The sequence below is a fragment of the Caloenas nicobarica genome, chromosome 3, assembly GCF_036013445.1.
Source record: "Caloenas nicobarica isolate bCalNic1 chromosome 3, bCalNic1.hap1, whole genome shotgun sequence".
Lineage (NCBI taxonomy): Eukaryota > Metazoa > Chordata > Aves > Columbiformes > Columbidae > Caloenas > Caloenas nicobarica.
In genome coordinates, this window is record NC_088247.1 from 61,310,635 (window position 1) to 61,322,778 (window position 12,144).

At 46.2% G+C, this 12,144-nt stretch overlaps 2 protein-coding genes across 4 annotated transcripts in view; both read left to right on the forward strand.

Annotated features, from left to right (window-relative positions):
- The window catches only part of PEX7 (peroxisomal biogenesis factor 7), a 46,558-nt gene extending 41,476 nt beyond the window's left edge, over window positions 1-5,082 (forward strand). The window contains exon 11 of one of the 3 annotated variants that reach the window (XM_065632860.1): window positions 2,260-5,082. Coding sequence is in view for 2 of the 3 variants with exons in the window: in XM_065632861.1 (XP_065488933.1) it covers window positions 2,260-2,328 (69 nt within the window). In the remaining variant the exon portion in view is untranslated. The remainder of the gene's footprint in view (window positions 1-2,259) is intronic. The other 2 variants (XM_065632861.1, XM_065632859.1) reach the window with 2 other exon arrangements.
- Window positions 5,083-9,372: 4,290 nt separating this feature from the next.
- Window positions 9,373-11,877, forward strand: SLC35D3 (solute carrier family 35 member D3). Its single transcript, XM_065632689.1, has 2 exons — window positions 9,373-9,855; window positions 11,048-11,877. The coding sequence occupies exons 1-2, from the start codon at window positions 9,420-9,422 to the stop codon at window positions 11,875-11,877; spliced, it is 1,266 nt and encodes a 421-aa protein (XP_065488761.1). The 5' UTR covers window positions 9,373-9,419.
- Window positions 11,878-12,144: the final 267 nt, after the last annotated feature.

The window sequence follows — 12,144 nt, forward strand, 5'->3', positions numbered from 1 at the left end:
TGCAGTAGCTGCATGAACGGGCTCTTTATCCTGGGGTTCATTTTAGTCATTTGTGTTTGAGGCAGCAATAATCTATGAGATACTGCAAAGGGGCATGGAGCAGCTGTCCATCAGTCAATGCCGGCTGCCACACTGTTAGGTTACACTTGTCCCCTTTCTCTTACAGTCTTGGTGTATTTTGGAGAAAGAATTATGGAGAAAGGGAAATGCTATTACATTTTGTAATGCTGTTCCATGCTGCAGTGTCCCAGTTTCCCATACATATCTATTTGCTGTTCTTTGCATGTGTATTTTCATCAAGGTTTCTGATATCAGTATTCCATTATAGACTTCCTGCTGCACTAGAGAACTTGATACGCTGTTATTTGCAGTAGCTTTTGTTTTCCTTTTGTTTGCTGGTTATGTTTTCATCTTTCATGTGCTATCATTAAGTCAATGAGTTGGGCAAATTACCACAAGTGATCCTTTTCAAACTCCCGTTTAATATCCCCTGTTTATTTTTAGTGTTGCTAGATTAAATGGCTGTGTAACTGTATTTGTTCAGAGGCTACCTCAAGGATGCTAATTACATTGATAACAGGTGGGAATTCCCATGGGATATTTTCCAGATGTTATCTCTGTTTCTTTATGAAAGCAGGAATTGTTGCCTACAGAAATACAGATATTGATCCAGAGCTCTGTAGAATATTTAAAAAAAAAAACAAACAACACCACAACAAAAAACTGTGTTTTATGTGATTGCCAGTTTCTACATAACATTTAGTGGAGAACTCAAATTTTCTTTTTGGTATGATTTGGGGGACTGCAATGCAGCAGAACATTATAATACACAAAGCTCTATTATGTTGTATGAATAGACAGACACGTTGTCAAGAGATTTTTTTTTGATCCATTTAGATGTATATGGCAAGCACTCCAAATAACTAAGTAGATGCAGCTAAGGAAGCAATAAAAATGAATAATAGTGCAGTATAGTAAACACAAAATGGGCTAATTATAGTCTGAAATCAAATATTGAAGTTGGATTTCCAAATTTTTAGTGTGCAGCTGTTCATTCTGGCTCTAGAAGAGAACAGGAATTGCAGTCTGCAGCAGAAGGAAGCTGCTTGTGCAGAGGATCCAATACTGTATCCTTTGTGATCCCAACTGGAAAGGACATTGTAAAGATAATGCAAGATAGATTCAGCCAGATTTTCTGGCATGTATTTGTGGGGCTCATCAGCTTTTTCTCTTTAACTCTCCTCTTCTTCCCTTTGACTTAGTTCTTGTCTCCCACTATATTTTGTGAATATATATTACAGTTCATCTACTTGAGTAATTGACAGTGTGGTTAACCCTTTCACTTTGTTATACACTCTAAAGTGCATTAAAAGTAATTTTCAAACCTAAAGCGTTCTCTAGTCTTTTTCTGTGGAATCATGTTATTTATTAAAACCTTTTAATGGTATAGAATTAGGTTAACCTTCTGGTTTTGTGATTTTAGGTTCAAGTCTGCATCTAGAATAGATCTTGGGACTTGTAATTTGGAAAAGTTTCAGTTCTATTGGAATCATTCGCTGTGTTTATAAGATGACAGGGGCACAAGGGCATCACTTCTCATCAGACTCGTGGGGCGTAGGTAGTGCTTGAAGCAACAGCACCACCTCCAATTCTTAGTGCTCGGCAAACAGACATCTCTTTTCACAGCAAAAGATTGATCTTACTGCTTATTGTGTGAGACTGAAGTTCTGGATTAATTCTTCAAGAAACTTCCTGCGTCATATTGGTCAACTTCTTTGTTTTTCCCATTCTTCAGCTCTCCATTAGGAAGACGTCTATAACAACTTGCTATACCTGCAAGTATAAGAAAGTTGTTCAGATTTGGTCATGAAGTGTTTAGATATCGTGGTAAAAGGGTCCTGAGACCCTGTGAAGAGACGAAACACCACAAGATGTGGTGGTTTATGTGCCCTTCAGTTCATTCTCAGTTACATTCTCTAGCCTATTTAGAACAATCAGTTGAAACCCAGAGGTTTCCCCGCTTTCCTCATGGGGAGTATGAAAAATAGGAGATAGTTAATTTTCATGCATCTCAGCAAAGTTATAACAAAGTTTTGAAAAACACAACCAACTGCGTTATTACATAATTTTGAGGCATTGTAAATCAGAGTACCAACCAGCATTAACTCCACAACGTGCATTGATTTCTTCTAAGTTCCTTCTGTTTTTTGTAAAAATGACACTTATGAAGGATCTAAATAGATTTTGTTTGCTTTGTAGGTGGTGGATTGTGCTTGGGATGAACTAGTCAAGATCTATACTCCATCATGTCTGGCAGTTCCTGTCTAGAGAAAAAGTGAAGAAAATCTGACACACCAGGAACCTTTCTCTCTTCCCCCACACCCAGACTTGTGCTAAAGTGTCAACCGTGTCACTAATCTTTGTGTCTCTTTTTAAGTAAAACTCTCTTGAATGGAGTGTTGTGCACTGTCGTGGTTGAGACGGACAAACGACAGTGCACTTTAACGATGTGGAGATATTAGGGCTAGGTTTACTGGACAGGTAGTACTTGAGCCAGCAAAACATTCAACAGCTACTGAATGGCCAAAGAGTGGCTGTAGCAGATATGAGCTGGTGTCTTAAGAGTAAAATCACCAACACAATTTTGTGATCTGTCTGGTGAATGAGAGCAGAGACCTGAATCTTCTTGGTCCTTATAAAGAATAAGAGTAACTGGTTGTGTATTTGGAGATAATGTCACTGTAGAAAAGAAACTAGTGGCTTTTCACTGTAAAGTCCTATAATGTCAACTGAGGTTTGTATCACTTGGATGCATTAATATTTATATGTTTTGCTGTGACTCATGTTGCATTAATTTTTTGTGCAATATGATGAATACTCTTGATAGACAGTAAATGTCATAGTTTATTGCCAGCTGATTCGTTTGACCTTTTTAATTGCCACTTCACAAATATGATAAAGATTATTTTCATGCATTTTTTCTGTTATATCTCCTTGAGTAAAACAGTCGATGAAGTCATGCAGAAAGATACTCTGATGATAGAGAAGACTCTTAGGAAAAAATGAAATATATACAACACTAACTGGATCACAATCTTCAAGATTTAGAGATAGAACAACCATCTCTTCTAGTAGACTTGTCTTCTGTTTTCACTTAGAAAATTTTTCCAAGAGATAGAAGAGGAACGTGGCCATATATTCAGTGTTTGTGGATGTCTGACAGCCTGGCCAAAGTGAGAGCTGATGTCCAGACCAGTTGAACATGCAGATTAGCTGTGTGACATAAACATAGCAGATCCAGTATGGCCAAGCTATTATACTTAAAAGAATATGCCCAACATGCATATGACTCTTTGCAGGTCAGGTCTTTGCAGATCCTTGGTCAGGTTTTCATTGTCTCCTGTTAATGAATGCCGTACACTTCTGGGTTGCACCACTCATATATCAAGCAATAGCAGACATTGCCAGATCTGCTGGATGCTTTGAAGAAATGAAAGAAAGAATTCAGCAGAGCTAAGACCTGCAGATTGCAAGAAAAGAATGATTGTGCTATCTTGGAGAAAGAGCCGTGGAACTAGTGGGTAGCCACAGGGAGATACACATATATCGATTTGGTGTTAGAGCAAGATAGAAAGAAACCCGCTTCTACAACATGAGAATTTGGCTCCTGATAGGATTGTATAGTTTTCTGGGTCAGTGCAAACTGACCCCAGAATGCCATCTTCTTGAGCTGAATTGATAACAAAAAGTAGATTTTCTGCATACAGCTTTCAGCAATACCATAGGCCATAACATCTAATTTTAGGCGTTAAAATTGATTATTTCAACTTTAATAGTTACTCCACTCTTCTGCTTTATCTCTCTTTTCTGCTTAGACTACAAGTTACTTGTCTGAGGGAGTGGAACGTTTTGGTGGTGTACAATTGGTGGTGTACTTTATGTACATATTTCTGAGGGGAAGGAAAGGGTATATTTCAAAAAGCTGCCGTAGCCTATCAGTTGGAAGGGCACATTCAGAAAACCTCACACAGGGGGAAAAAAAAGGAATTCTGACCACGTACACTCAACACGTGAATTAAACCTTTTCTTAACTGCCTGTTCTCCCCTTATGTCCTGGTTAGCTTCAGTGCTGAGGGTTGATGTGTCTGGTTTTAATTCTCTTGAAAAATGAGTGCATCTAGAAGATGCACATAGTAAATAAAAACTCTGGCCTTTAATCTTCCTGTGTGATCTTTGAATGGAGAGAATGTGCTGTAACATTTCTGCACTGTAACAGAAAAAACAATCCGGCAATAGTTGTTGCTGATTCTTAATTCTCAGGGAATATTTGCTGTAATTGTTTTAAAGAACTACTTCTTATTTTATGACCACAATACTAACTTGTGATCTTTTTTTCATTTATCAAGACAGACTTTTAACAACAACAGTCTTAAAAATGTAATGTGTTCTACTTTTAAACGTGCTCCTGTGGAAGATTTAGTTTTATGGGAGCCCATAGGTTTCTCCTTGGTTTAAGAAACATATTGATTAGTCATGTTCTAAAGGAGTGGATTTGCTGTTCTACAATGCTATTAAATTAATTGCACACAGTGTCTTGGCTACACTCTTTTATTCACTTCCCCAATTAAGAAACGTTGATCAAAAAGTAAAGGCAGTGAAAGATACTGAGAGTATTTTGTAAGTAAAGCATATTGTACTCATGATCTGTGTCTTGTGTGGATACTGGATGACAGTTGCATTTTTCCTCTCTGCTTTTAGAGACCATACTTACATGCAACTTTGCCTAGCTGTATGTCACGTCAGGTATGCATATTGATAAAGGAAATCTATTTTAAATTATTCTTTTTGTGTGGTTGTGCAGACTACATGCCAGTGATGAAGTGAACTCTTTCTTCTAGCCAAGTACAATGCTGGCCTCAAATTTTGCTGTGTAGGTATGGGTGTTCTAAGCCTTTCAGTACTGCTCAGTTGTGAATGTGCTCAGGGTCATTTGATGAGGAATGGGTACAACTCTGCAGAACACTTCCCCTGTATACCTCATGGTTGCATTAGACCCTAATTAAAGCAAACTGTCCATTAAACATTTTATATATATATATATCTCTTTACCATTTTCATCCAATAAACTATTTTTTTAAAATGATGCCCTTGGGAAATTGGCACCAATTTACTCTACAGGGTTTTTTTTCTCTCACCCATGTCATTGTACCTAGATGAAAGGCAGAACTCAGCATAATTTGCAAAGGATTAGAGTTGAGGCATCATCATAATCTCATTGCTCTACAGAACCACAAAGCTTTGGATTACTATGATCTGTGCCCCACTACTAGGTCACAGTTTTGTAACAGAGTCAACTTATGGACTGAGGACCCACTGCCGTCTCTGGACAGAAGAACAGCTGATGTAAGGGAAGTACCTTCACTGCAGCATTCCCTCAAGTGATGTCTCTCTCTCGGTTGCTTTATCCAATTCCTTCTCAGTGAAGTGCAGGAGAACTCATCTCTTCTGAGTGTGGAGAGACAGTGGGAGTCTAGTGCTGGGTGTGGCCTGAATCCATGTTGAGAAACAGGTGGTTTGGGAAGGGACAGCACTTTCGCCTCCCCCCCCCCCTTGCTGTGTATAGGCTAGACTAAAATTGGGAACACCATGAGAGATGTTGCAAGAGAAGCTGGCCTTGCAACACAGGTGGGTTCCAAGAGATGGCATGTGGTACTTGGGATGTGGACACTGGAGTTCCCCCAATTCAGCATTAGTATGGCCTCATCTTGAGTACTGTGTGCAGTTCTGGGCACCACAATTTAAGAAGGATGCGAAGGTCCTTCCAGAGGAGGGCAACAAAGCTGGTGACAGGGCTGGAAGTCATGTCTGTGGGGAGTGGGTAAGGACTTTGGGCTTGTCTAGTTTGGAGAAAAGGAGGCTGAGAGGGGAGAGATCTCTCTGGGATCCAGTGACAGGATTGGTGGGAATGGCTCAAAGCTGCACCAGGAGGGGAGGTTTAGACTGGACATTAGGAAGCATTTATTTACTGAGAGGGTGGTCAAACACTGGAGTGGGCTTCCTAGAGATGTGATCAATGCCCCAAGCCTGTCAGTGTTTAAGAGGCATTTGAACAATGCTCTTAATAACATGCTGTAACTTCTGGTCATGCCTGAATTGGTCAGGCAGTTGGACTGGATGATCGTTGTAGGTCTCTTCCAACTGAAATAGTCTATTCAAATGTTTATCCTTCTGTTTATCCTTTTCTGTTTCAATCAGGGAACTGTTTAGCCCCCAGTGCAGAGTTGTAGCCTGATCCTCTTCAATGTCAGAGACTCACTTCTTCAGTGATAATTTCACTGGTGGGGGGACAAAATTGTTTCTTCCAAAGTTTATGCTTAGGTGGAGTCACAATTACTATAGTATTTCCAGAAAGCACAATTAGATTTTTTTCCATCTGCACCTATTTGGCAGAAAGAGATTTTTTTTCTCCCATATGCAAACACTGTCCCAGTGATGCACACGTTCCTTTAAATGGTGTTCTGTGTGGGCTTGGGATGAGTCCAAATGGAGGCTGGTGTAAATGCATTGGCATGGTTCTTCAGTGGGTTTTGAAGCCAGACTTCATCTCCAGTAAGTTTAAATTAGAGTTTCAGCCTTTATATGCCTAATATTTCAGGCCACTTAACTGTGAGTTTACGTTTTATGCTGCAGTGCAGCTGCTGAAGTGAGTGAAAGCCCCCAAGGTGGAGCGTCCCATGACACCAGGGACGTGACCACAACTGATGTGTCGTTTTCCCTGAAAATTTCTGGGTTTCAGCGCATGCTTTCTTCTCACCCTGAGTTAGCAAAGAATAAACATCCAAGTATCCTGATTGCATCCATGGCTTTTATGACTAAGGTAACCTGAGAAATTCAGATAGGTATTACTTTCACCTTTTGAAAGGAGGCATAGACACAGTCCTGGTGGTTGTGGGTTTCTTTTTCTTTTTTTTTTTCTTCAGTGTTTTAATATTTCAATCAGTGGATTTTTTAATCAATAGAAATGTAAGTACTCAAATATTAAAAATAAAGATTTGCGTGTAAAAATAAGATGAAAATACCACTACTTTGGTAAGAACCAGAGAGAGAACAAAATGGAAAATAAACTGGTTTATAATTAGGGAACACCTAAAGTCAAAAGGGAAAAAGCCAATTTTAAATGACAGATATCAGGAGAATCCTCCCATTGGTTCTGTAAAGATGGAGAAGAGGTGAAGGATGAAAAGAGAGGCTGCAGTTTTGGGTCGGGTGAGTATTACAGTGGTCCTCACAATGTTAGTCTTGTCCTTGCATTGATGTCAGGCTTTGTGATAGGAATGGGGAAAAGAAGGTGAGAAAGTGCCAGGCAAGAAAGAGGGAGTGAGAACAGTAGCTTGACAAAATATGAATAAATGGAAGACTGAAAAATAAAAGGCAGGCAAGCTGGAGACAGCCTCTGGTGAGCAAGAATATTTATCCAGGAACACATCAAAAAGTAGAAGTTTACCTCTGTTGCTTAGTTTCAATGGTACCCTTGGTTTCCTTTCCCTCATTACCAATTTCTATCTTCAAACACTCATACTTTCATGTGTACATCCCATTTCATTTTATAAACCTCGTCCTGCCTCCTTTCTCTGCCTGTACCAGCTCTACTGCTACTTGTAACCCACGAAATTTATAACACATCCTGTTTGGTGTAACTGATCCTTGTGACCACCAAGAGCCCCTTACTGCACCCAGCAATAAGCCTGCGCACATATGGCTTCTCTTGGTTTGGATGAAGAGCCCAACACTGCAGGTCCAGTGTGTTTTTCCTGCCACTCCTCCGTTCTAGCATGATCATTCCATGCACACTTGCTTGCCTGGCAGTCCGAACACCTGCCCTACTGTTGTTGAGAGCTGTTGGCATCAACAGCCCTTTTCTGTGGTTGCTGCAGGTCTCACCCAAAAGCCAAGCTATGCAAGAGTTTCCAGCTGGGTGTGTATAGTGAGGTCTATGAACTGAACTAAGACTGAAATGTAACGTTTTTTCACAGAAATCTCGCAGAAAACAGTTGTGCCTTTTTGCTACTGCTGAAATGCAATGCTATGCTTGTGCTAAATTCCGTGCAAGCCCAACGGAACTGGCAAACCTTGTCAGGATGTGGTCCACTCTTTATTAATATGGTAAGTCTTTCAAAAACAAGCTTTGGGTGTCAAGTGCGCCATCTTCCCCCAGGCTGGTTCTTTCTAATACCATTCTTGTGGAGGGGGAGGCTGGTTTCATTTAAAATAAAGACTAACTTTGCTAATCTCATATTGATGGGTGAAAGGCAGTCTTAGTGCTAATGAGAGAGACCTAACGCATATGATGTTAAAGAAGGCTCGAGGTTATAAGGCAGTTTGTAAAAGAAGTATAGTTTTAATTCCCTGATGTTGCCTGTCACTGCAGGAGACTGGTAGAGGACTGGCTGTCCGAGAAAACTGCTTTTGCTTTTCTGTAGAGTCAAGGTGATCTATTGCAGTCTTCTGTTGAAACCTTAATCTGGCAAGTCAAGACAAGGGATTAGTTTATTTAAACTTTACCAGGCTTTAAAACGTCACTTTCGAAAGCTCTGTGTGGTTAGCAATTTTCAGTGACTTTTCAAGGAAAAGTCTCCCCGATAGAGTTTCTCCCCACATCCTTAGCAGCGGCTCGCGTCTCTTCGCCGCTGACCGCCGGAGAAGCGGCTCCCTTTGGCCAGCCGGAGAGCGACCGGGTGCGGCCGGGACCCCAGCGCGAGGAAGAGAGGGGCTGCAGGCGGGATGTGCCGGTAGGCTCGATGGGTGCTCTTTCCTGGGGGGACGTGCGCTTTTGGGGAGAGAAAAGCGGTGCTGCCCTGCTTGAGCACGCGTCGGGGGGCGGCTCGCACTGACCTCCCCGTTCTGGCAGACGGGGGGTCTCCTACCGGTCTCCCGCTCCGCCGCGATGTTGCGGGCGCTCCGCGCTCATCCCCCTGGCTGAGAGCGCAGCCGTGCGCGCTGCCACCGCCTGCCCCTCCTGGGCCCGGACGGGCTTGGGAGGCGTCCCACCCCCGCTGCGCCGGGGCGTGCCCCGAGGGACACCGCGGGGCGAAGCTGGGGTGACACCGGGGGCGGTGGCGGCGGGAGGGGGGAGACACCGAAGGCGGCGGCGGAAACACATTGGATATGGCGGGGGGACACACTGGGGGCGGCGGCGAGGAGGGGACAGGAGGGGCGGGGGTGCGGGGAGGAGGGGGGACACGTCGGGGGCGGCGCGGGGGGGACACGTCGGGGACAGCGGCCGCCCTGCTGGGAGCGCGTCCTCCCTCCGCCCGCCCCCTGCCTCCGCCCGTCCCCGTCTCCCCCCGCCGCTGCCGCGGCGGGTGGCCGGGCGGGCGGCAGTGCCGCGGGCCCCGGCGGCGGGGCCGTGCGCGGGGAGGATGGGCCGGTGGCGGGGCCGGGCGCGGGGCGTCGCGGTGGCGGTGGCGCACGGGCTGTGCTCGGGCTCGCTGAACATCCTGCTGAAGTTCTTGCTGGCCCGCTACCACTTCGCCTTCCTGACGCTACTGCAGTGCCTGAGCAGCGCGGCCGCGGCGCTGGGGCTGGAGGCGCTGCGGCGGCGGGGGCTGGCAGCGCTGCCGCCTTTCGGGCTCCGCCTGGCGCGCCCCTTCGCCGCCGTGGCCGCCCTGGCCACGCTGCAGTCCACCCTCACCCTCTGGTCGCTGCGCGGCCTCAGCCTCCCCATGTACGTCGTCTTCAAGCGCTGCTTGCCCCTCGTTACGCTCCTCACCGGCGCTCTGGTGCTCCGCGACGGCATGCCCTCGCCCGGCGTCCTCGTCGCCGTCCTCATCACCACCTGCGGCGCGGCGCTGGCCGGTAAGTGCGACCGCCACCGCGCCGGCGGGACGAGACGGGATGGGACGGGGCGGGCGGGCGGCTGCGGGGCCCCCCCGACGGCGGCGCCGCCTCGGCACCGGCAGCCGTCGCCGCGCTGGCTGCGCTTTGGGACGGGACTGAGCGGGCAGCGGCAGCCGCGGGGGGAGCGTTCGAGGACATGGGGGGCGTGCAACCCCGGGGGAGCAGCTGCAACCCCACTGTGGTAGGCGCAGCCTTACGGGGGCAGGTGCGACCTTGCGGGGAAGGGGGAGGAGGGTGGTGCTCAGCCCCTCTGTGACAGGGACAATCTTACAGGACTCAGTGCAATCTTGTGGAGATAGGTGCCTCCTTTTGGGGGTCCGTGCAGCCCTATAGGGGTTTGGTGTAAAACTATGGGAGAAGGTGCAACCCTATAGAGGGAGATACGGTCTTACAGGGGGTAGGTGCAACCTTACAGAGGCAGATGTAATCTGGGGGCAACTGCAGGACTGAGGGAGGAAGTACAGTTTTACAGCAGTAAGTGCAACCTTTGGGGTCAGTTGCAACCTTGTGGGACCAGAGGCCTTACTTGTGTTGATTTCCAGCCAACGTGCAGGTGGAGTGGGAGGCAAAGCTGCCTCTGTGTGGCCTGGCAATACTCCTGGGTTAGGGGCTGCCCCAGGGAACAGAGCACACACACATAACAAGTAGCTACATCTGCAAAGAAGCCTGACTGGGGGCACAGCAGGGAGGCTCTCCACTGTGACAGCCCCACACAGCTTGGCCTTGCTGGGGGGAGCAGGAGGGCAGAAGGAGGGCCAGGGAGCTGGAGGGCAGGCAGCCTGGCCAGCTGGAGCTGATCTGTGCCCACACTGGCAAGAGGATGCCCAGCATTGCTTTGTGTATGTGCGATTTCACCTGCAAATCTCCCATAGTGTCTTCACAAAAGGGAGAATGCAATCTGATTTTGGCTGCAGGATTCAAGGGGAGGATGGATGACATTCAATAGGTTTGCAGTGCACATGCACAAAAAAATATGTATCTGTTGGGAGGTTAAGTTTGTCTAGCCTTGGGAAAAACATGACAAATCTTAGGAGTTATGGAAGGGGCACTGGCGCCTGTTTCCTAAATATCCCTCTAGCCCAAAACGCTGCTCTGTTTCTGGCTGATGTGCAAAACCCATGCTTGTTTCTTTCTGTGACTTTCCGGACAGGAGCTGGTGACCTGACTGGGGATGCTATGGGCTATGTGACAGGCGTGCTGGCTGTGCTGATACATGCTGCCTACCTGGTGCTCATTCAGAAGACCAGTGTAGATAGTGAATACGGACCCCTGACAGCTCAGTATGCCATCGCAGTTTCAGCCACCCCTTTTCTCATCATCTGCTCCTTTGCCAGCATGGATTCCATCAACGTCTGGTCATTCCCGGGCTGGAAGGACCCTGCCATGGTATGCATCTTTATTGCGTGTGTTCTGATTAGCTGTGCCATGAACTTTACCACTCTTCACTGCACTTACATTAACTCAGCTGTGACCACCAGCTTCGTAGGGGTGGTGAAGAGCATAGCAACCATCACGGTGGGCATGGTGGCATTCAATGATGTGGAGCCCACAAAGTTATTTATAGCCGGTGTTGTGGTCAACACCTTGGGGTCTATCATTTACTGCGTGGCCAAGTACATTGAGACCAGACAGCAAAGCAATTATGAGGACCTGGAGAAAGACACTAGAGAAGAGGAGGGGAAGAGTCAGGCTGGCGACCAAGCACTGTTTGCGATGGAGCCGGTTTCCCAGGAGAAAGAGGCTGAGGGAGCAGCAGTGGAAGGATCAGCCATGAGGGACAGCCGGAGTGGAGACGAAGAGAAGGACGGCACTGAGAAGCCTGCCAAGGGACCGGTGGCCCAGGGAAAAGGCACCAGCACAGGAGAAGTGAACAGGAACTCACTGAAGGATGCCTATCTTGGAGTATGGAGGTTGGTGAGGGGTGCTAATTATATAAAGAAGGATTATTTGATAGAAAATGAAGAGGTATCAAACCCTTAAAAAGCAGATTTGAAAACCTATTACTTGAGGACAGACACCTGGTTCTCTGTACAAGGGGAAGGGCAGAGCATACATTTCCACGTCAATACCGACAAATCCAAATCATGTAGGATAACTTTACCTCATTGTCGAAAAGCAAAAGGCCAGAGTTCACTCATGCTTTGGGCTTGCTTTCAGCTGCTTTCAGTACATCAGCTTAGACCCACCACAGGTAGAGATGCTGAGTCCTCTGCTGTGGATATAGAGAGAGCTGGGTAACGGCAAGTG

Excerpts from the sequence above, each read along its gene's own strand:
- SLC35D3 (XM_065632689.1), top strand. The coding sequence starts at position 9,420 with ATGGGCCGGTGGCGGGGCCGGGCGCGGGGCGTCGCGGTGGCGGTGGCG. Across the intron at positions 9,856-11,047 it reads CTGCGGCGCGGCGCTGGCCG|GAGCTGGTGACCTGACTGGG; the intron begins GTAAGTGCGACC and ends CTTTCCGGACAG.